Source organism: Stigmatopora argus, chromosome 23 (genome assembly GCF_051989625.1).
Source record: "Stigmatopora argus isolate UIUO_Sarg chromosome 23, RoL_Sarg_1.0, whole genome shotgun sequence".
In the NCBI taxonomy this organism is placed as follows: Eukaryota; Metazoa; Chordata; class Actinopteri; order Syngnathiformes; family Syngnathidae; genus Stigmatopora; species Stigmatopora argus.
In genome coordinates this window covers 2,063,481-2,086,262 of record NC_135409.1, presented here as the reverse complement: position 1 = coordinate 2,086,262, position 22,782 = coordinate 2,063,481, and the positions used below count along the sequence as shown (strand labels likewise).

Genomic DNA, 22,782 nt, shown 5'->3' with positions numbered 1-22,782 from the left:
TAAATGCTGTTTACGGCTGGATTTTACCCCATTTTCGGGCAAGGTTTGCCCATACGCCATTGACGTTCATCGCTGTCTTTTCCCGGGAAAATCGCCCCCTGGCCTGGTTTTAATGTGTGAAAAGCTCCAGTATTTGTATTTAATCATGAAATGCTGCTAGGAAGTGGATTTTACCCCATTTTTCTGCATTGATTTATTGATTATGTTTTGTGTCGCAGCTCTAGCTGCAGTAGAGGTTTTGTAGCCATAAAATAGTTTTTGAGGGTTGGATTGATACGTTGAAGGCGCTACGAGAAAATGCACTGACCGCCACTGCCTAAAATAAATTTATTGCCCTTCACCAAACAGTCCGTAGTGGTTGTCAGTCTCCAAATGCCCTGTGATTGGCTGGCCAGTAGGTGTACCTACTAACCATTGTTTGCTGGGATAGACTCCAGCACCCCTGAGACCCTTGTGAGGATAAGCAGCTCAGATAAAGAATGAATGAATTTCTCAGACAGCTTTCACTTTGATGTTACCAATGACAAAAATGCATGCATGATCGTGTAGATTTTTTTGTGTCAAAACAAGATTTTTTTAAATCAACAAAACCAAATACATTATCTTTCTGTAATGAAAACGCAAAACAGCCATGTTGTTATTATGCCAATAATAAAACACAGTTCTTCACCATCAAACTAATTCATCAAGTCAGTTTCCCTTTCCCTTCGGCGTTTCGACAAAAATGCCCTGTTTCAGTAGTTTATTTCCAAAACAAAACAAAAAAACGACCTTTCAATTTCTTAACGTGAATATGTGCACGAAAAAAAACGCCTTTTATTGTGCGTCCTCGTGCTAATGTTTGTTTTTGCGAGAGAGAAGTGACATCACTCACGCACGACTCTCGAGCTGAGCGCTCGTCTCGCTCTCTCTTCCGCACTTTGGCTCCACTCGACGCCGGGGACGGCTCCCATTCCACCGCGTCGCCCATTCGCCGCCGTCCGCAGGGAGTGGAGAAAGGGGCGGATCGCAAAAGCCGAAAAAAAGTGGCGAACAAACCCCTTTTTGACAGGATGAACAACAGTTTCCTGAACATGGCGTCGATAGGGGACTTCGACCCTCTCAACGCGTCCTTACCAGCCACCAAAGTTGAAATCACGGTGTCGTGCAGGTAGGATTTTACCCTCATTTTTTGTTTTTCTTTCCAATTCTTACCAAATCTTTGTTTACTGAAGTGCGGCCAAGTTTGCATGCGTGCGTGTGCCCAGTTTCAACTCGAAATTTCCCTTCACTGGACACTTTAAGTCGTCAACCTCCAATTTGTTTGGTTTCAGGATTTGTAAACCAGTTTTCACAAGCGAGCAAATACTAGCGCTAACGTGATTTTAGTTCGAACTTTGGCAGTCAAAATGGGTGGCAACGGAGGAGCGACGCCGATGACATTTTTGACGTCCATCGACATTAATGACATTGATTGAGTTGTTAATATGACGCAGATTTCTGTCTAAAAATACAGCACGTGGGTGATGTCGTGTGACATGACGCCAGAAAGACAACGTGTGGGTTTAAAATCTTTTGGGAGAACGTTTTTCTGTTCAAAGATAGGAATTGCCCCCTTTTAAGCTGGCAAACGCTTTTGACAGGTGGAAAACAACAACATATGGATGCTTCGTTATGAATATTTTACAGGAAAAAAAGAATAAATGTCTCAAAACTCATTAAGTTGGAGTGATGGTGTTTTCCCAAGCCATTTCATCGCAATACAACGAGTCCTCGAGTTACACTGTCCTCGGCCTATGTCGTTTCTACTTTACGACGCACTTGTCCTCAAGTTACACTTTCCTCATACCTGTCAACCTATAAGATTTTCCCATATTTGATAGTTTTTTTGATCATTTCAAATTGTGTACGCCGTATAACAACTTTTGCACAGGATTTTTTTTCATGTGCGTTTTTTGTCAAACCGGTCTCGCTTTACCCCACGTGAGGTAGATATGGTGTTTTAGTGCAAGTATCAGAGTGCATTATGGCTCCAAGCATGCAATAACAAATACCCTGGAAACCAAGATTGACATCATAAAAAGAATGTCGAATATTCCATTGGTTCAGCCATTTGGGGGTTTTCCAGCAACACAACAGAACTTTCACTTTCGAAACGCTGTGTTGTTGCCATGGCACATTCCAAAGCAATGGTGCTAATGAGCGGTTATAGAAATTCAAACATCTTGCTGCTTACCCAGGCTTGTTTTGATGTGCTTTTCTATTGTAGAGATGAGAGATGTCCCAGATCCTATTATGTAATCAGAAAAGTAATTTTTTTAGAGGATCAGAAGCTTGTAAAAAAAAAAAAAAAAACAGGAATTTCAAATGTACAGACGCTCCCCTACTTACGAACATTCAACTTACGAACAACGGTACATACGAACATGTCTGCAAATTGCGTTTAAGTCGAAAAATGTTCGTAAGTCCAATTTTGTATTTTTCCCGAGTAGTGCTTCTTTCCGCCGCTAATACGCCTGGCGCTGTGAGGGCTCAGCTCACCCAGCATCTACCTTCTTCGTTGCAATGCGGAAGTGCGTGACGTATCTCCAGTGCGCAAAGAACCTTTTTCATTTGTATCATTAAATATCTCGTGCGTCCATTATTGAATATGGTTGGTAAAAAGTGAAAGGCTTCTATTGAGGGAGTTGCAAGGAAGAGGCAAGCCATTTCATTTGAAACGAGTGGCAATAATAACGAAGCTTGATGCGCGTGAGAGTGGTGAGCGTTGCACATATAACAACTTGAATCGTTCGACCGTCAGTACCATTTATAAACAGAAAGATCGAGCAGCAGGACCCAAATATTGAACGTTGCTCAAAGTTTGCAAATCAATTGAATGATGCCATACAGTGCTACCGCATCATTTATGATGAAAAAAAGAAGAAAACTGTGCAATCGTCGTTAGATCGCTTCTTTCGGCCAGTTTCTAATACATAAATCTCTCTCTCTCTCTCTCTCTCTCTCTCTCTCTCTCCAGTACTGTACATATTCCCTCCATTTTATTAAATGTTTTTTTTTTTTCAGTACAAACCAATGCGTGTTACTTATACAAGCCTTAAACATACAAATGCACTTATATAAACCTTCAATATACTTATATAGGCCTTAAACATAAATTATAATACAAAATATAGCACTGAATCAACTTACAAACAAATTCAACTTATGAACAATCGCTCGGAACCTAACTCGTTCGTAAGTAGGGGAGCGTCTGTATATCCATTTTAAAGTATTAGCTTCCTGGCAGCCATTGAGGGCGATAGATATCCAATCCATTTTGACTGGGAGGGCTGACAGCGATTTAGGCCCAGTCAAACTGGATTGGATGTCTATCACCGTCAGTAGCAGTAAAACATGATCACTCAATGACAGCCTTTACAATTGAAATGGGTTTGATGTCTAGAACTGTCAATGGCACTGAAAATATGAAGGACAAAAAACAACAAAATTATGCTGTGGCATATTGCAACAAAATCATATACAATACCATACTATATTTTTATTTTACACTAGTAAAACAACCTTTGCAGAGCTAAGAGAAAATTTCCAGCGACAATATTAAGGTAAAAAAAATCACAATCAACGGACCTCAATTCCTCTCATTGCATTATTTATTTTCTAAATTAAAATAATTCAGAGTTACATTGCAAAAAATACCTATACAGTACATTTTATACTCTATCTATTTGTACACTAGTAAAGCAATCTTTGTTAAAGTCAATAAAATTACAATCACGGGGGCTTATGTTATTTTTTTTATGAGAACCGAATATTTCAACTTTATTTTTTTGCAACCTTATTCCAATAACCCTTTTATATAACTTTAATGTTGCATATCTTTGTTCGAATAAGGCAAAAAGACATTTGGCTGTGCTATATTTTCCCTTTTTAACACATGACAGGACCCTGAATCAGCAGATCTATAAATTGAGTGACTCGAATCGCCTGCAAAAATATGTGATCAGGACATCCCTAGTAGACCTCATATTTTATTCCAGCAGATTTCATGAACATGTTTTGGCAGAGTTTGCTCATGTCTGAGTCACCTGGCTTCTCAGCCCCTCGGGAGGGTGAACGTGCTGGTGGTGATGTTGGGGGGGGGGGGGGGGGGGGGTATTATGGTGGCCATCCACCCACCTCCAACCTGAGGCAGAGCTGAAATGCCACCACTAGCGCGCGCCTCTCCAACCCGTGATGCATACGGCGTGTCGTTATTCCACACCCCAGCCAATGTACAATATCTCCATGGTTACAAAGTTATCTAACAAACGGGAGAAATTCAGAGCAGCATTGTATTAGTGATGATAATGTGTCGCAAACAATCACCTTTGTCTTTCATAATAAACCTAACGTGAGAAACACTGCAGACGTAAATGTTAAAATCACTCTGTGAAAATGTGTGTAATTTGTGCAAAAATATGCCGCAAGGGTGTTCCTAATTCAGATGAAGTTAACACATATGCTGCTCTCAATGCTTTCACTGGGGTTTTGAGGAAGACACGATGATTTGTAAACAAGTGACTAGCATTCATCAATTTGATATTCATAATTAATGGACTCATAATGCACGATGGAATTGGGAAGAGTGCAAAGCTAGAAGAAAAATATTGACCTATCCCACCTTTCAGTCTGCAACTGAAGCTTACTCTGATAATGTTTTTGATTCTATTGGAACAGGAAAAGCCAGATGTAGTCTGGAGCAATTGTGCCGATCAATGCCTGAGAATTCGCTATAGCCCGAACCACATGCAACAGGGACTTTTGTGAGTCATTCATCTGAAACCAGATGCTTCTCGAACGTGTGCGGTCGTTTGGTTGCCGGTCTTTTGGTCGCCGTCCTTTGGTCGCCGGTCTTTTGGTCGCCCGGACCCAAACAATGGGCGACCAAAAGACCGGCGACAAAACAAGGTAAAACAACACGGTCTACGCATCAATAAAAGCCAACAATGGCCCTGAGCAGTTTCACTGAGCGGACGTGTGAGTGTATAAGAGTTTGTATGTACATGAGTTGTCCCCTTAGGAAAGGACGTCAGTCAGGGTCTTAACAAGTTCTCCAACAAAACACAATAAAAGTACGGGAAATTTGGAGCTTTTCTTTAGCCTAATAATTAATAGGGCATTTAGTATGACTAAATAATAATTCACAGTTTGTATTTAGGGAATTTCATTAACGATTTAAATTATTATCAATAACCTTCCGGGCGACCAAAAGACCGGCGACCAAACGACCGAGTACCCTTCTTGAAAGGAGCATTGTTTAAAACTTCAGAGATTTTTGAATAAACTAACCTCAGAAACTTTCACTTCAAATCACCTAAATTTTTGTTTGTGCGTGCTTTTGTAAGCAAACCCATCATAAATACTGTGGAAAGAGTTGCCCATTTTTAAGACCGATCACCATGTTACAGATACTACCTGCTAAATGCAATGCCTTGTCAATAAATGATCAATGATATTTGTACAACAGATCGTTGCTAAGGATTTCCCATAGGCAAAAATAAACACACTAATTCCTTTTGCCATGCTTACTTATGAAATGAAGATTAAAATACTCTGATGTCAAGTTCATGACCTTTCCCATTTTATATATTTGTAAAAAAAAATTATAAGGTGAAAAAAATCTGAGTTTTTTTTCTTCTCCAACACCCGTACATGTTTTTCTGTCAACCATTTCCATTTACCACATCTATCTCTGACTTTTGTGTTACAGTCTTAAAACTGTCAGCAAACTTTGTAGCTGTTGACAATAATAACACAAAGGCTATTTTTTGCAGAGGAAAGTATAAGTTTAAAGAAGCCAACAAGCTTGCTTATTCTTTCTTTGGTCATTGTTGACACAATATGTTTTGTGCATTGTAAATAGTCTGTTTGTTTACAAAAATGCCAGTCTTGGCTTACAGGAGAGTTTAGGTAATTTAATCATAGAGTACCAGTGAGTCTCCTTGAGGTTATTGGGGCACAGCCAGCATGAAAAGTAAGTTGGACAATTGTAGGTCATGTAAGGCCAGATTTCTCCCTGAATGCATTTCACTCGCCTGCTTTTGTAGTAGTGTCACATGGAATTGAAGCTGAAAGATTACCAAGGGAAAATAGATAATGACACGTAATGATGTCATTTGAAGTCGACAAAAGAAACGGAAAAAGTTCCCTTGAAGGTATTCATTTCTATTTTCTCCACCCATTCCCTTTTATCTGCCTGTCAGACTTGTCTAAAATATTACACCATGTTCACACTGATGGTCAATTCCAATTTCTTGTGCCCTGGGTGAGACGTATCACGTATCTAATTTTATTTTTCATCCAGTATGTACTGTTCAATTCGGAGCCCCGACAAGAAGAAAATGCATTGACCTTTTCTGGTCCTCAGTGACCTCCGATACCTGTCGTCTTTTTGAAAACGATTCCAGGAAGCATACGGCAGGGTCCGCGTTGGTGTTGCCCACCGAGAATCACGTTAAATGCAGGCAAAGCTCACAAAAGGATATATATGAGAGCGTGTGACGGCGCCTTGGTTTAATTTCTTCCGCTTGTTTACATGCCCGTCTTAGCAGCAGGAGCTCGGTTGTTTTTTTATTTAGAGCACAATGGCAGTGGCAATCAGTAAGCCAAAGCTACAGTATATCGGAGAAACCTTTCAAGCCAGTCCCGGATTGAAGAAAATGTTCGTCGGAGTCCGCCTTGGGGTTGCCCGCAGAGAGTCACGTTAAGTGCAGGTGAGACGCACAAAAGGATCTGAAGGAATGCCTTTGACGACGCCATATTCACATTTCTGCCTCTTGTTTAATGTGTGTCTTAGCAGCAGTAGTTTGCTTGTTTTTGATTGAAAGCACAATAACGGCAGCAATCAGTGAGACAAGGCAACAGTATATCGGAGGAACCTTTCGAGGCGGCCCTGAATTGATCTATTGAGTCGGCACATTGGACGAATAACAGATCCTTAGCCGAGCGCCGTGTGTTCATGTGTGTCACCAGCGCCGGAATAGTGTTGTGTAATCAGGTTTTGCCTTTCAGAGTCAAAGCAGTAAAGATTTAGGCAGTGTGAGGAAATTACTATCGACCCCTTTCCCTCTGTTGCTCTTTTCTTTCGACTGGTGCGCTGGGCAAGTCGCCGGATTGTGTGAGTTACCAGCGCAACTAGACATGTAACATTGAAAATACGAGGTTGGAAAACCTGATATGTCACAATTTGCGTCACCAATGCATCACACCCTGTTATTATATATTGCTTTAGGGGAATTTATATAAGTAAAGGTAAAGTCACACTGATATGGTCTTATTTTACACAAGGGCAGCCACTCATAAGCAACTTTCCTCTCTCGGCTACATTGTATTTTTTTTTTTACCCTAAAACAGATTGTACCATGACTTTGCTTGCTCACTCAAAACCAACCGAACGTGACCTAAAATTAACAAGAAATTCCAAAAGACAAAATTAACGCACAGGTTAATTTTTTTGCCATTGATGCCCACAGATCTCCAATCTGTCTCCGGTTGGCAGTGAATAGAATCGTGTTCATTCGCTGCCATCCTCACAGTTCTGCTATTCCGCTTATTTATTTTTTGTTAACAATAAGTCGTTTAGAACATTGCACAATGATTTCATGACCTCACAGCAATCATTTCTGTATCGCCATATCGTGAAATAAAGTTATCGTGAGCCTCGTATCGCAAATGGTATCAGAGGTTCCCACCCATAACACTGACCATAACAAATTCCATAACAATTTCAGCACACGCAAGCATTGGGCCGGACTGTGACATTTCCTTCTTATGAATGTAGATCAGCTCCCGCAGGATACATAGATTTTTCAGCAGAAAATCAGCTTTTTGTTAAAACGTGCATTCAGCGGCTGTCCAGAGAGGAGACAAATTCTGACCGTGGGCCTAGTAAAATGCCTTCATTTACGCCGACCAAACCTCGCAGACTTGTTTACAATGAGAAGTGGAGGGAGAGAAAAAGCGAGGCTTGATAAAGTCACCTCCAGCCGTCTCACGTAGCACCGAAACAGTCTTAGTTCCTCCAGGCAGTCTGTCTAACTCTCTTATAGGAAAGCACCCTAAGCCATAGCGTGCCAACGCCGTTTTTCTCCATCCCCTTGCATGAACAGACATTTGGCGTTCATAACGCCGCTATAAGGGCCTCACTGCTCACAATTCATCAAAAATATATGTATAGCGTTGTATTAATTTTAACGTTTCCCGACACGCAAAGCATCTGACGGCATTTAACCCACGACATGCGGTGATGGAGGCCGGTCAGACTAAAGTGACAGTGAAAGCGGCGTGACAAAGGCAATTAAGGTGAAACGCCGCTGGGACAGACGTGTGTCGTACACGACGGATGTGTAGTTTGTCGCACACGTGAGGCGACGCCGTGCGTACGGCGGTGTAGAGATGTTCTCTTGGCTCTCCCAGCCCTTGTCAGGAAGAATTAGGGCAGCCTTCTTGGAGGAGCAGAGAGAAAATACAAGCTGCTGATGCTCCGCTGCAGTCGGTCGCCGCAGAGTTGCTCATCAAATTGGATAGACCAATGAAAAATGCAAAGGGAAAGAAGCGGTGGAGGGTCATTTGCTAGCAGCGGACAGGTGCTTGTGGATGTATATTCTGTGACCTGTTTTCCAACTTTGGAGCAACCCTGTCGTGTTCAGTCTCGCACAACGTTTGCCAGAATATTCCTGCCCTGTTGCTATGTGCCGTGAGCAGAACTGCAAAGTTAAAGTCCCAATTAATCAAATGATAGAATCTTGTCAAAGAGTATTCAAAAAGAAATGATCAATACTCACTCAGATCAATAACTATTAAAATTTTACAATAAAAAAAAATCATGTAACGTTTTGCTTCTGCATACGTGAAACCGACGACGTCGTCGAAGGTTAAGGATTCCGGTGTATGACTCAATGGAAAACAGTAGTGGAGACTTGTTGACTTTATCTTTCGATTAGTCTAAATTTGGAATTCAAACAATTGAATTTCTTTGGCGGGAAAAAAACAATTGGGCAATGAAACCAAAGTGATCTACTTCACTTCAGAGAATTCATTCTGTCTTATTGGCCAACATCGAAACGAATAAAAGCATCCAATGTAAGCAGAAGCATGACAGTAGCGTATAATGAAAATAGATGAGTATTATGACGTCTTGGTGAGATATATAGTCGTATCGCATGGCTTTAGTGTCAATATCAAATTGTTTTGAAACAATTGGAAGCGTGTGAGGATCTTTTCAAGAAATGAAATAGAGGACAAAGGTCCCGCGCAGCATATTAGCACTCATCTTGCTCGCCTTGGCATTTGGAGTTGGCATTTGCTCTTTGCTGTTAATTGTAGAGTTAATAGAGGAGATAAAACAATAGGATATCACTTTATGATGACAAATATGCAATTATCACTTCTGCTGATCTGATTTTGAGAAAGTGTGCCCCGTGATAAATGTGCAGCAATAACTGTAGGTGTGTAACACCATTTAGAAATGTTTGGATCTGAAGCAGAGGTATTATTTTTTTAAATGTCTGATGTGTCTGTTTTATTTATTTTGGTGCATTTGTTTTAACTGGTGGGATTTATACTCCAGAAAGACCATTCAGTAGACTGAAAAATGACAAACACAAAGTCAGCATGCATTGAACTGAATAAGCATTAGACCATGTACAGTTGGGACTTTGTGCATGTTATTTTAGTCTCCAGATTTTTTTTTCTTCCCAAGGTTACATTGAGGACCAAAAACAAAACAGAGGAGGAATGAATGTAATCTACATGTCTATCAGTCCTCTAAATACTGTTTTTTGCTAACTTCATGTATAACCATCAAGGCATTTCATGCTGCACTCTTTATTGGGTGACAGCATAAATGAGGTCTTAAAAAGGGCAATGGCGTGTATTCATGCAGATTACTTTCACATATGACATTTCAACATGATTGGAATGTGGCTTGGTGTTTGTTGACAACGGACAAATGAGATAAATAGAGGAAATGGAATCCAAAACGATGGCATGTTTTAATTGGAATCAAGCCAAAGCTTGTACAATGGCAGTTTCGAGTGAGGCACATTTTATCCCTCTAGATCGGACTGAATCAGATGGCTTGTAGTTTTCCACCCTTTGCCTCGAGATAGAAAATAGCAAAGGAATGAGAGAGAGAGATAGAGAGAGATAGAGAGAGAGAGAGAGAGACTCTAGATCGGACTGAATCAGATGGCTTGTAGTTTTCCACCCTTTGCCTCGAGATAGAAAATAGCAAAGGAATGAGAGAGAGAGATAGAGAGAGAGAGAGAGAGAGAGAGAGAGAGAGAGAGAGAGAGAGAGAGCTATGAATCATTGACGTTATCCTCTGAGGTGGAAATCCTGTATACGTGTCTTACGCAGTGACAGGGGGAACCCGGGAGCTCATTTGGAGTGCCAGCGTTTGTTATGTGCTTTGAGGAGAAGTCAGTCGCTTCAAATACTCTCTCCAGATTGCAGTGGCGGTCGGTGCATTTTCTCGTAGCGCCTTCAACGTATCAATCCAACCCTCAAAAACTATTTTATGGCTATAAAACCCTCTACTGCGGCTAGAGTTGCGACACATAAAGAATAATCAATAAATCAATGCACAAAAATGGGGTAAAATCCACTTCCTAGCAGCATTTCATGATTAAATACAAATACTGGAGCTTTTCACACATTAAAACCAGGCCAGGGGGGCGATTTTCCCGGGAAAAGACAGCGATAAACGTCAATGGCGTACGGGCAAACATTGCCCGAAAATGGGGTAAAATCCAGCCAAAAACAGCATTTATTGATTAAATACAAATACTGGAGCTTTTTAGACATCAGAACTTGGCCCGGAGTATCATTTCCCCGGTAAAAAGACAGCGATGAACGTCGATATACGACATACGTGAAATGACAAAAAATGCACTAAAATTAGGTAAAATCTACTTCCTAGCAGCATTTATTGGCTGAATACAAATACTGGAGCTTTTGAGACATTACAACCAGGCCAGGGGGGTGATTTCCTCGGGAAAAGACAGCGATGGACGTCAATGGCGAAATGGCAAAAATTAAACTGGGATAAAATCCACATCCTAGCAGCATTTAGTCATTAAATACAAACACTGGAGCTTTTCAGATATGAGAACCGGGCCCACAATTGAAATATTATTTAGGAATATAGCCATATTTTACTCACCAAAAATCCTTTTAAACTGTACACAATATCCATCCTCCTTTCTTTCTTCCTTCTTTCCTATCGCCATAGAAGCTAATGATGAAAGTCGAGCCTGTCCTGTCGTATTTCTGGCATAGTCCGTTTTGAAAATGGCTTTAAATCAAAACAACAATATACTATTTGCTTGTGGAGCTAAGTTAGCGCACTGAAAGTGCCGCACACACCATTTTCCCGGCTGTAACAGGCTTGCTAGCCTCGGAGTTGACCGCCCTTTCTTAATGATGTCCATTTTTTTCTGGAAAAGTCCGTCTGGAAAATAGCTTTGTGAGAGAAATCTGCAACAGAATCCATTTGTTTTTGCCACTGTCGGCCATTATGGGTGGAGTTTGCGATCTCTGGCTGCTTTGGCCCGCCTACTAGCCAATCATAGTTGCTGAAAGCAATGACATGTCCCAGCCAGCAAAATGCCAACGCCTATGAAAAATCATTGTGGGGTTGCCAATTCGAAATCTGATTGGTTAAAAGCAACAGTCTTGTTTAATGCAGCAGACACTGCAGAACTGATTTTGAAGGCTTTGAGGCAGATCTGATCTGGCAACAAATAATGGCTGAAATGTGATTGGTTAAATGCTTCAATATGAAAACACATCTGGAAGCAGTGCAACCAGGGGGGAAAGCAATGAAAGGAAGCTAACAGACCATTTGGAATAATAAGTATTGATGGACAAAATATAATATGATTCAGATATTTCTTAGGCCAGCAGAGAAGGCCTTGAAGGCCCTGACGGCCCTCCACTGCCAGATTGTAATGTGTATTTGTAGTCATCCCTGAAATTCAGTTTTGGGTAACCCTTGCTAAATGAGCTTTCATTGTATGATTGATGCTGAGCATGTGTTGAAACGGAAGGCTGGGTTTTTGAGATTTTCAGTGTGCCAGCGGTTACAGCTTTCAAACAGAGATTGTTGGAAAATTGGCTGCTGGTCAGCTTCAAGCCTTCAAGGTTACACAGTCGAGTGCTGAAATCTCTTTATCACTTCTCATCAAAGCCTGCTGTGAGCTGTACTGAGTTAACCCCACTGACAATCGGGCGACCCCACTCAAATACGTGCTTGAGTTCTTTTGGAGTGCCATCGTATCTGTTATCGCTTTATTCTTGAATTTTAATGAATGATCATGCCTCATTCAGAGCAGTCGCTGCATTTGACTCAGTCTACCTTGTAATTGCTGTTTTGAATTCTTATGCATTCATCTGAGTCCGTGTGTTTCGTGCTGCCGTGGGTTGACAAGATTGGTGAAAGTAGAAACATAGAGATCCCATTTTTACACTTTGAAATAATTATTTATGTATAGATTCACCTTCCTTGAAAGACAAATGAATCGTGCATCATTCATCTCCACAGAAACCTGCTGGACAGAGACACCTTCTCCAAATCAGACCCAAGTAAGACTACATTATTGTGTAGATTTGAACATTTTTTTATATCAATATGGATATAGATATTGTACATACAGATATGGATGGAGATATAGTGTAGCTAAACATTCCTTCATTCATTTTCCATTCCCTTTATCCCCCAACGGTCACAGGGGCGCTTGAGCCTATCACAGCAAACTATACCTAGCATATTATTCGTGAGCCCCAAAAAACACATTTCTATTACTTTGATTCTTTTTTTAAGAAATCTAAAAAAAAAATATTTAAGCAAAATAATAAATTACGGCACAATTTCGAATTAAGGCTCCATCTCTTAACATGCCTTGACATGACAACAATAGTGTTTTTTGTTTGCGTCAACATAAAGGCACACTTGTTTGTCATAACAAGCAACTCGAAAGACATTGATATAAGTTAGATAAGCATTTTTTAAATGAAAGCAGTGTATGCTCCCAAATCAATCAAACTAACTAGAGTAGTTACAAAATAAACCATTCCAGCACTGCTGCAATTAAACAAATCAGCCAGATTGAATTCAAATCAAATTATTCATTTTAATCGTTGCTACTTTCATTTTGATATTCAACACTCCTTGAATCTTTGATCAGGATAATGTATATTTCCGACCATGTTTTTCAGTTTGTGTCCTCTACATGCAAGGCATGGGCAACAAAGAGTGGAGAGAGGTGAGTGTTTCATATTTGTATAGCCACTAAATTAAGAGCCACTGATTTGATAGCAGGGAATAACAGGCATTTAAGCCACTGTTTTATCCCGAAACGTGCGTGTGAGCATATATCTAGGCGTCCCACGATGTTTCAAAATGAATTCCAAAATGGAAATCAGAGGCTAAAATCTCTCGGGAAAATCATTTGCGGTTATTCATGGCTGTAAGAGGTCCCATCGCCCGCACGCATTGTTAATAGGCTCCTTGAAATGCCAAATCAGAACCTGCCTCACCCTCATTGACATGATCAGTTAGCTGCTCTGCTTCCATGATTTAAACGCTACGTCTAATAGTCTAGCGAGCCACTTTTCTCCTGAGTGAACTCTGCAAATGGTTGCTTATGCACATCGCTCACTGCCACTCTCATTAAGAGCCTGTTAAAGCACTTAGTTCAGTATGTTATTTACATGTTTTGTTTGATTTCCAGTTTGGGAGAACCGAGGTGATCGATAACACGCTCAATCCGGACTTTGTACGGAAATTTGTTTTGGACTATTTCTTTGAAGAACGGCAGGACCTTCGATTTGACTTGTAAGTAAGGATTATTTTTTTGTATTTTCAAGCCAATCAGCCATTTCTTTGGTCTGACACTTAATTTTAGCCTTCAGAGTTGGAGTTCGGTTACCAGATTTTCTGGACTATAAATCACACTATACTAAGGTTAGATTAATGTTTTTTTTGTTTTTGTTTTTCACATCTTCATTAACTTTGCCAAAAGGTGAAACTTGCACAAGGTGGACGTTATGTTTTGGGCTTCGTATGTTTTTGCATCAGTCCTGTGCTACTATCTTTGTGACTTTGAATGATTTAATCGAAACACGGCCCGTAGGTGATCCTTTTTTTACCTTCTATGATTACATCCATCATTGAATTAGGAGCGCATTTCACCGCCTTTATTTTATTAAGACCAGACTAATTATATTCTAATGCATGAGCCAAGGAGATGGACGCATAGACCCACTGGGATTTAGTCATATCTGCTCAGAGTTGATTGAAAATCTGCTTCAGTAGCGTGGAAAACATATCCTTGTGACTATTTTGTGTGGCAAATGACTGTTATTTGTAGCTTCCATCTTTTCAATTAGGAGGATCAATTTGGGTTCATCGTCTACAATGGGACATTTTCCTGCAATAGCAGCGGTGGCTGTTCGGTTGAAATCACATGTTTGGTTTATCGATGAGAAAAATATTTTCCCCTAATGCTTTGGTCCTGTTGAGGTAGCGACGTGAGGAAATCAAAATTGGCGCTGGCATATGAAAGTATTTGTATGTAGACAGTCCATACTTTGCTGTCACGCTCAGGTGTACACATTTTTTTAGTACACTGTACACGGCTCTGTTTATGTTGTTTTTGGCCCAGTGCAGCCAGGGTAGCCATAACAACTAGTAGTTTAAGTATAGCAGGTGTGATATAAAATTTAGATGGGGAGAAAAGTTGGAGTCAAAGCCTTAGACTAAGAATTTAATTCCTCCACTGCTATTGACAGTGTTTGATATCCAATTTACTTGGGAGGACCGTCGCAAAATATTGCCCAACAGTTTTTAGTGCCCCGAAACCATAAAATGACCACCGACTGTCAAGTGAATGGCTTGTTTGATCAGCTCCAATTCTTTTTGAATAGCCTCTGCAAATATTGGGACGAGGGGGAGGCCCTTTGAGATCAAATGTTCTCTTGGTGGGTGTTGTGCGAGATGGCACAGGCGTGATTGATACTCCAATGATCGGGTGGTCATCGGAACACACGTTCAGTCTGCTCTGAGACGCTCTTACTCTTTCACATGTGCAGAACATAGATTGCAATCATATGTGTGACATCCAATTAGTCTATTTAGTCAGTCTAACAGGGGGTGGGGATGCCTGCAATGCTGCCAAGTGCAACCCTGCCGCTTCTGCCGCAATTGCTGGTGACAAGCTGCTTGGCCCAGTTATGCCTCGACAATCCCACGTTGTGTTTCCAGCTGAGCTCTTGTAACCCTCCCCATCAAGTTCTCTTTCCCCCAATCACTTGAGTTCTATCCTTCCACAGGTACGACGTCGACTCCAAGAGTGCTAATCTGTCAAAACACGTAAGTACCTCATCTTGCACGGCACCGTTTCGGCCTGGATTTTTCATCTGATGATGCCGCTGCCACTAAATTCGAACCTAATTCACAATGATTGATCATTGTTATAACCCCATAACCGAGGTAGTGATAGAAAATCAAATTCCAAGACATCATTTCTTCCCACTCTGGCCTTTTGTCACATTTCTATCACATTTCCCCAGTTCCTCCATAAATTTCCTTCTATTCCTTTTCCTATAGCCCTCCTTCAGTCTGTCTTCCCACCCTTCCCCCTCGCTATCACATCATCTCAAAATCAATCGCCCCGTTCAAGAAGCGACTGATGTGGTGGCTTGGAAGAGGGGCTGCCCTATCCGAGCAACCTCCTTAGATGTTGCAGATTTTCAGCAGGTGTCAGAGGGAGAAGCGGCAGAACCAATCCATTAGAAGTGTTTTAACATGAAAGGTGTAGACTGCAGGCACACCTGGGAGTCGGGTGGGAAGCAATGTGAAATATGTAGCGCGCATCCTGAGCCCAACACTTGCGATCTGTACCCTGATGAGATACAAATGGATTTGGACATTTAAGATTTTTTTTCTCGCATATTATTGCAATTACCGTAGTTTTTCGACCTTAACCACCAAGAAGTGCCGGGCCAAAAATAAATAAATAAATAATAAAACCGATAATTAATTTCAGTCTTCAGAAAATGTTTAATGACAATAGTGCTTTAACTAATCTATATTTGACTTTTCCACCGACTGGAGCGACACCCAATTTGTATCATTATCTGAGTCATTTGATTGATAATTTATCACATTTATATATTTCAATAGTAAAATATTTTGCTTTAATGGCACCTCCACCCAAAAATTTAAAATCTACCTTCACAAACGGAATTTACCGTGCCTTTTTCTTTTCCTCTTTCCTTCTTCCCAATGTTATCATCAACAGAGGCTGGCTCTAGAGGTGGCTGTGTAGTTCCCTTCACAAAGAGTGCATTCAGACAAAGCACCTTCTCTGTCCGTGCCACACATATATGTTCATTAACATGAATATGTGCTATCCATTACAGACGCTCCCCTACTTACGAACATTCGAGTTACGAACAACGGTACATACAAACATGTCTGCAAATTGCGTTTATGTTGAAAAATGTTCATAAGTTCGATTTTGTATTGCACGCCTTTTTCTGAGTAGTGCTTCTTTCCGCCGCTAATACCGACGCCTGGCGCTGTGAGAGCTCAGCTCACCCAGCATCTACCTTCCTCTGCCCAGTTCGTTGCAGTGCGGAAGTGCGTGAACGTATCTCCAGTGCACAAAGAACCTTTTTCATTTTTATCATTAAATATCTCGTGCATCAATTATTCAATATGGTTGGTGAAAAGCGAAAGGCTTCTATTGAGGGAGGTGTAAGGAAGAGGCAAGCCATTTCATTCGAAATGAGTGGCAATAATAACGAAGCTTGATGCACGCGAGCAAGTGGTGAGCATTGCACGGGAATACAACTTGAATCGTTCGACCGTCAGTACCATTTATAAACATAAAGATCGAGCAGCAGGACCCAAATATTGAAAGTTGCACAAAGTTTGCAAATCAATTGAATGATGCCATACAGTGCTACCGCATCATTTATGATGAAAAAAAGAAAACTGCAATCGTCATCAGATAGCTTCTTTCGGCCAGTTTCTAGTAAATCTCTCTCTCTCTTTCTCTCTCTCTCTCTCTCGCTCTCTCTCTCTCTCTCTAATGTATGTATACAGTACTGTATGTATTCTCTCCATTTTATTAAATGTTTTTTCAGTACAAACCAATGCGTTTTACTTATACAAGCCTTAAACATACAAATGCACTTATATAAACCTTCACTATACTTATATAGGCTTCAATATACTTATATAGGCCTTAAACATAAATTATAATACAAAATATAGCACTGAGCAACTTACAAACAAATTCAACTTATGAACAATCGCTCGGAACCTAACTCGTTCGTAAGTAGGGGAGCGTCTGTATTAAATATATCAAACTCCAATCCCAAAAATCACCCCTCAAAATATTTAGCTTGAGCAGGAGCAGAATTTACTATCAGATTTAAAGTCCAGTGCCATTTTCCCTCATTTACTATTTCTGATATGACTCAAAAACCTATTTTCGCCCCTTGGGTGGCCATACTTTCCTCATTTTAGTATCTTCCCAATTTATTATGCCTCTCTGATGATGCACTATCAAAGATGCTAGCTCATCCTGACAAATTTTTGATGTGGGGGTGCCATGACTCTCAAATAGCGCCCAAACATAAAATGTCCTGCTCTCATGTGACAAATTTACTTATGCTGACATCCAAGTCTATTTTGGGGGGGGGGCATGGGGGGATTTCTTCCACACATCCTCCTTCATAGCTTTCTCCTTCAATGCAATGTCTCATTATGCACACTGTGAGACTGGAATTTAATTTAGCAAGAAAGTGGCAAGGGAACAGAGGAGGACAGCTGTGGGGGCGAGTGGGAGGAAGACTCAATCTTCTTGCCAATATAAGCTCCCAATAGGTAACGTAAGAGGGTTGCTGAAAGAGTTTGGGTGTGTCAGCCGGCCCCATTTTCGATCCTCCTGCTTTTTTTCAGCCCTGAATACTGAGCAAATGTGTTTTCAAATTGCTTCTTTTTCGCAGGACTTTCTGGGTCAGGCCTACTGTACACTGGGTGAGGTAGTCGGGTCTTTGGGCAGCCGATTAGAAAAACCTCTGGGGTGAGTCAGCCAATTCTTGAATCAAAGTTGCATCAATACTGATTAATGGTGTCTCTTTCATAAAGTCTACATCAGCATTGTAAGCAAATTGTTTGTGTGGTATGTGAAGTCACTTAAGGGCCTTCTAAGCGTGCATCCTTGACTAAATAAAAATATATACATTTCATCATACAGCTATGAAATCTGACAGTAGTACGTATTAAAATACTTCACATTTCCAAATGTCGTTCGCGGTTGTTAAAGACCCACACGCAGGCTTTGAATTCATTTCTAGGGATTAAAACCACAGAGAATTTGAAGGGCACTCTGGAGAGAGCAAACTTATGCCTAAGCAGCCAAATTCAAAGCCTCTTCTTTCTGCGGCTCTGCAAAATTTGAGTGACCTCGTCATAAAAATCTTTTTCTGACCTCAGAAACCTTTGACCTCATCAACCACAAATGAAATCACTTTCTCCGAAACTTTTACTACTCTGGCAGTTTGCAGTCACTGTTGGCTCCAAGGCCTATCCTGTCCACGTCAATGGCAGAGAAAGGGTTCATTATGATTCCATTTTTTTCTGCATGTGTCGTCTGTGGCCCCGTCATGCTCACACCTGCTATTCCGTACACATCAGGGAGATCTTTAAGGATTTTAATGGGGAACTAATTGCAGCTAATTTAATTGTGCAATCAATCTCCAGCAGGATTCGATGTCGTGTGAGCGAGTGCACGAGAGGTGACAAAAGCTACGCCACAACCACGGAAACACCTTTGGGTAGCTAGTTTAGTAAAGTTGGAAAAGTTATTTCGCGTTGAATGACGGTTTATTACAGTCACGCGTGACGGTTGCGCGTTTTTTCCCCCCTGAACGCCTCTTGAGCCACAAATCTGTAAATTTGCATTTTCATCACTACCATCAGATTCCCACTTGATATACTGTACGCATCCTGCTGCCTCTTGATTATTCAGTGAGCCGTCTCGCCCCCCTATTTGTATCTTTCTGCTCTCGTACGCTAGCTATCATAGACGAGAGAGGATAAAATACGAGCAAAATGGACCAGATTGCCCAATCTTCTTTGCTGTATGTTCCCGGTCACTGATTACAAGATGAGAATGTACAATATAGATAGTCATTGCATCCCAGCGCAGCCCCAGACTTAATTACCTGTCTCCGGTCAGACTGATTGCAAATCCATGTTTCTTGATGAGCGCGATTCACTGCTTTTCCCTCCTACTCTAATTTGAATACATTCAGAAAGTATTCCGAAGAGTCCTTTTCTCTTTCATGTATTTAAAAAATCTGGCATAAAAAGCAGCAATAAATGTGTTCCTCCCTTTTAAAGCCCTTGTACAAATATTAAATCTGCTCACATTGTTGTGAGATTTCTGTGAGAATCATCTTTTAACCCGTGTTTCACTTCAACATGAGCTGAGTGGAAATATTAGAATTCATCTTCCACGGGCACTATACTTAAAGCTTCTTAGTTTCAAGGTTTTTTATTGAACGGTCGGCAGACATTCGCAAGATTAAAAGCCAACAAATTGAAATGGAGTAAAACACAAATTTTGAAATATTCCTTCACGCTCTGATGCTTCGGGGGTTGATTTTCCAGCCTCATGTGTGGTCCGTAAGTATGTCATTCTCCCTGTGTTGAAATCAAAACTGTGACTTTTCCTTTCAAGTACAGGTCTTTGACCCCAATTCCAGCCCGTTTAAACGACTGCCTGAGCCAATTACTGACAGTTTTTCTTTTTAATCGCCAAACATAGGCTTGCTTTTGGAAGATTATCAGACCTCCTGAGCCACCGTTGTAGACGCTAGACATCTAATCCAAGCCTAGTCTTATGTAGGATTTGACACACACGTTACAATAACGCTACACATACGACCTTTTTACGGCTTTCATCATCAGTCGCGTTTCCCTTCAATGTGATGTTTACTCAGCGGGTGGAGGGTTGGGGGGCGGGACAAACACCCACACACTCTCATGCATCACCTCCTTCCACCTCTACCAGGGCGGCAGTGAAGTGAAAACGCAATTTGTTAGCAACATCTGCACTTTTCCACAGCGTTGGACACTTTCCCGCAAACACTACAGAGTGCTTTTTGTAACTGGAAAGGGTGGGACACATAAATGTGAATAAGAGCCTGTTTTGCGAAAATAGTCTCTTTTTTTTAAACGCATCCTGTGTGACTCATTACTGGAATGAAGTGTAGCTTTTTGTGTAATTATTACCTCGGGAGAAGATTTTTTTTTTTTTAAATGTTTAAAAAGTTAATTTGACTATTTGTCTCTCTTTTGTTTTTATTGTCTCCTTTAAAAATTAGAAGGGAAGGGAGAAAAATCAGGAGGAAAAAAATCATGACTCAAATTCATTTATTTTTAGTCTGTGTCGTTCAGCCCTGTTTTAACAATATTGTTTTCATGTATTTGTTTACAGGGGTATTTCCGGTAAGAAATGCGGCGCGATTATCGTGAAAGCCGAGGAGCTAAATAACTGCAGGGTGAGTCAATTTACATCCAACTCATTCAATTTTAAATAATCCACATGCAAATTGCTAAAAAAAAAAGTCATTTCTAAATTAATGTACATCATTAACAGTTAGCTACTACTACTCTTGAAATAAAGCAAACATTAGAATAAACCCTGTTCTTGTGTCATAAATCAGGTGCAAATAACAGTCGTATCACGGATCTGTAAACTGGCCAGCCTTCGCTAGCGTATTCCTTTTTATTTAAGAATACGTAGCAGAAAATCAAAACATTGAAAGTTCATTTTTCAACACTTTTGAACTGAAATGTCTTGCAGTACTATAATGAACCCTAAACTTCTCCTCAGTTTCAATAATGCCATTGATTCCCTTTGACGCAGGAGTCCGTTATGATGCAGTTTTGCGGGAATAAGTTGGACAAGAAAGATTTTTTCGGAAAGTCGGACCCCTTCTTGGTTTTCTATAGGAGCAATGAGGACAGCACGTGAGTTTCGTGAGGCTTGAATCTTTCTCTGCATCCAGAGAAAATTGCTTTCATTGATTTTTACAATTTTTATTTTTTTGGTTTGCGTTGGCGATGATTTGTACGAGGAAGCAAGGGGTCCTCGGCGCTGGCAGAACTTCGCACCCCACTAATCTTTTTTTCCTATATCTCTTCTCAGGTTCACCATCTGCCACAAAACTGAAGTGGTGAAGAACACATTAAACCCAGTGTGGCAGGCTTTCAAAATCCCCGTTCGGGCTCTTTGCAATGGGGATTATGACAGGTACGCCAGAGCATAAAATGTAATATAACGCCTTGTCGAGAAGAAGCGTGTCTTTTTCTTAACGCGGCAACAAAGCAATAGTGAGTCAACATCGCACAAAATATTTCACGCCATGTCATTTTTTTCCTGTTGGAACGGGGTTAATTATCCGAATGTCAAGTTATGAAACACCATTGTTTACTCAATTCACGTTTCTATCAGATTATATTTACGACAATGAAATGCGTGTAATTAATTGCACTCTTTGTTTGCTCGAGTATAATTTTGCTCTTGATGGTGGTACACTCAAATCCATTCTGACTGGGACGTGGATTGCAAAAATCCAGTGTTTCGGTCCTGTTTTTCCTCCAAGGGTGCTTTAGTACAACGCAGGTGTGGGCACAATAGGTTTATTTGGGCAATGGAGTCAAGCTAGGCCTTATCAATGTGTTACTGGGCAAAGTGCACAAATGCTCAGTGGGCAATCACTCCCACACATTTGCTGCGTGTTGAGTCTGCGATATGAGATGAGAGCTCGGCTAAACTTGGAAACCACTAAACCTCTGGCAGGTTTCAAGCAAAATGGAGGATTTACTGAAATCTCCGGTCCAATGTATCGTTACGGAACATAGGCCTGAAGGATAGTGGAAATGCAACCTGACTATATTTAGGCAGATAGCGAAGAGTCCCTCAAAAAGTTCACCTGTTGCTTTTCCAGTTTATTTAAACTTCATTAAAGGTCTGCTCTGCAACATAGGAACGAAAATTACGCAGAGACATTCAAATGTACTACATACTGTAGGTACATTATGAATGCTAAAAGTACTTTTGACATGCTGTATATTTCATTTTCTTTGTATAAAGCACTTGTGATTTCAGTATAAATATTAGCGAGAATAGGTTAAAAATTGTTGTGTAGTTGGCGTTTTGGGATGGTTTGTATGCTTTTCGCCTATTGTGTCCCTCATGGTTTCCCTTCTCTCGTGTGACCAGGTGTGTGTACTTTGTAATAAAGCCTTGTCTGTCTATTGAAACCCTGTGCGTTTGTCAGTCTTGGTCGGGTTGTGTGCTTAACCCTCCTTTGTTTGCATCATGCCACGTTAGCACACCATGTTCCTCGTTTCCCCATGTCTTCCCGTCAGGTTTGGTTTTGTTATTTGATTCTAAGTCCTTGTTATTCTCTTAATCCCCTTGCCACGTTTTACTAAAAGTTTTGTTAGAGCACTCTACGCACTCGTCCTTTGCCTGCTTCCCTGCATTTGGGTCCAACTACGTTCCACGACCGAGCTAGTCGTAACCAAAAAAAAAAGTATAAAAATAATTGTTTATTTCATTTATTAACACAGAATGTAAAATGGGTATTTTGTTTGCCCTGCTAGTACGGTACACGATGGAAATAGGCCCCATGTTCGTTTTTGTCTGAGCACAATTCTTTTACATTTGA

General features: G+C 40.7%; 1 protein-coding gene across 9 annotated transcripts in view; it reads left to right on the top strand.

Annotated features, from left to right (window-relative positions):
• Positions 1-881: 881 nt before the first annotated feature.
• Positions 882-22,782, top strand: part of LOC144069244 (copine-8) — a 44,124-nt gene continuing 22,223 nt past the window's right edge. For 5 of the 9 annotated variants that reach the window (XR_013298427.1, XM_077594466.1, XM_077594463.1 and 2 more), the window contains exons 1-9: positions 910-1,150; positions 12,566-12,606; positions 13,240-13,286; positions 13,755-13,858; positions 15,355-15,394; positions 18,043-18,119; positions 20,541-20,604; positions 20,973-21,076; positions 21,255-21,359. Coding sequence is in view for 8 of the 9 variants with exons in the window: in XM_077594466.1 (XP_077450592.1) it covers positions 1,053-1,150; positions 12,566-12,606; positions 13,240-13,286; positions 13,755-13,858; positions 15,355-15,394; positions 18,043-18,119; positions 20,541-20,604; positions 20,973-21,076; positions 21,255-21,359 (680 nt within the window). In the remaining variant the exon portion in view is untranslated. Of the gene's footprint in view, positions 1,151-12,515; positions 12,607-13,239; positions 13,287-13,754; positions 13,859-15,354; positions 15,395-18,042; positions 18,120-20,540; positions 20,605-20,972; positions 21,077-21,254; positions 21,360-22,782 lie in introns of all 9 variants that reach the window. The other 4 variants (XM_077594468.1, XM_077594464.1, XM_077594470.1 and 1 more) reach the window with 4 other exon arrangements.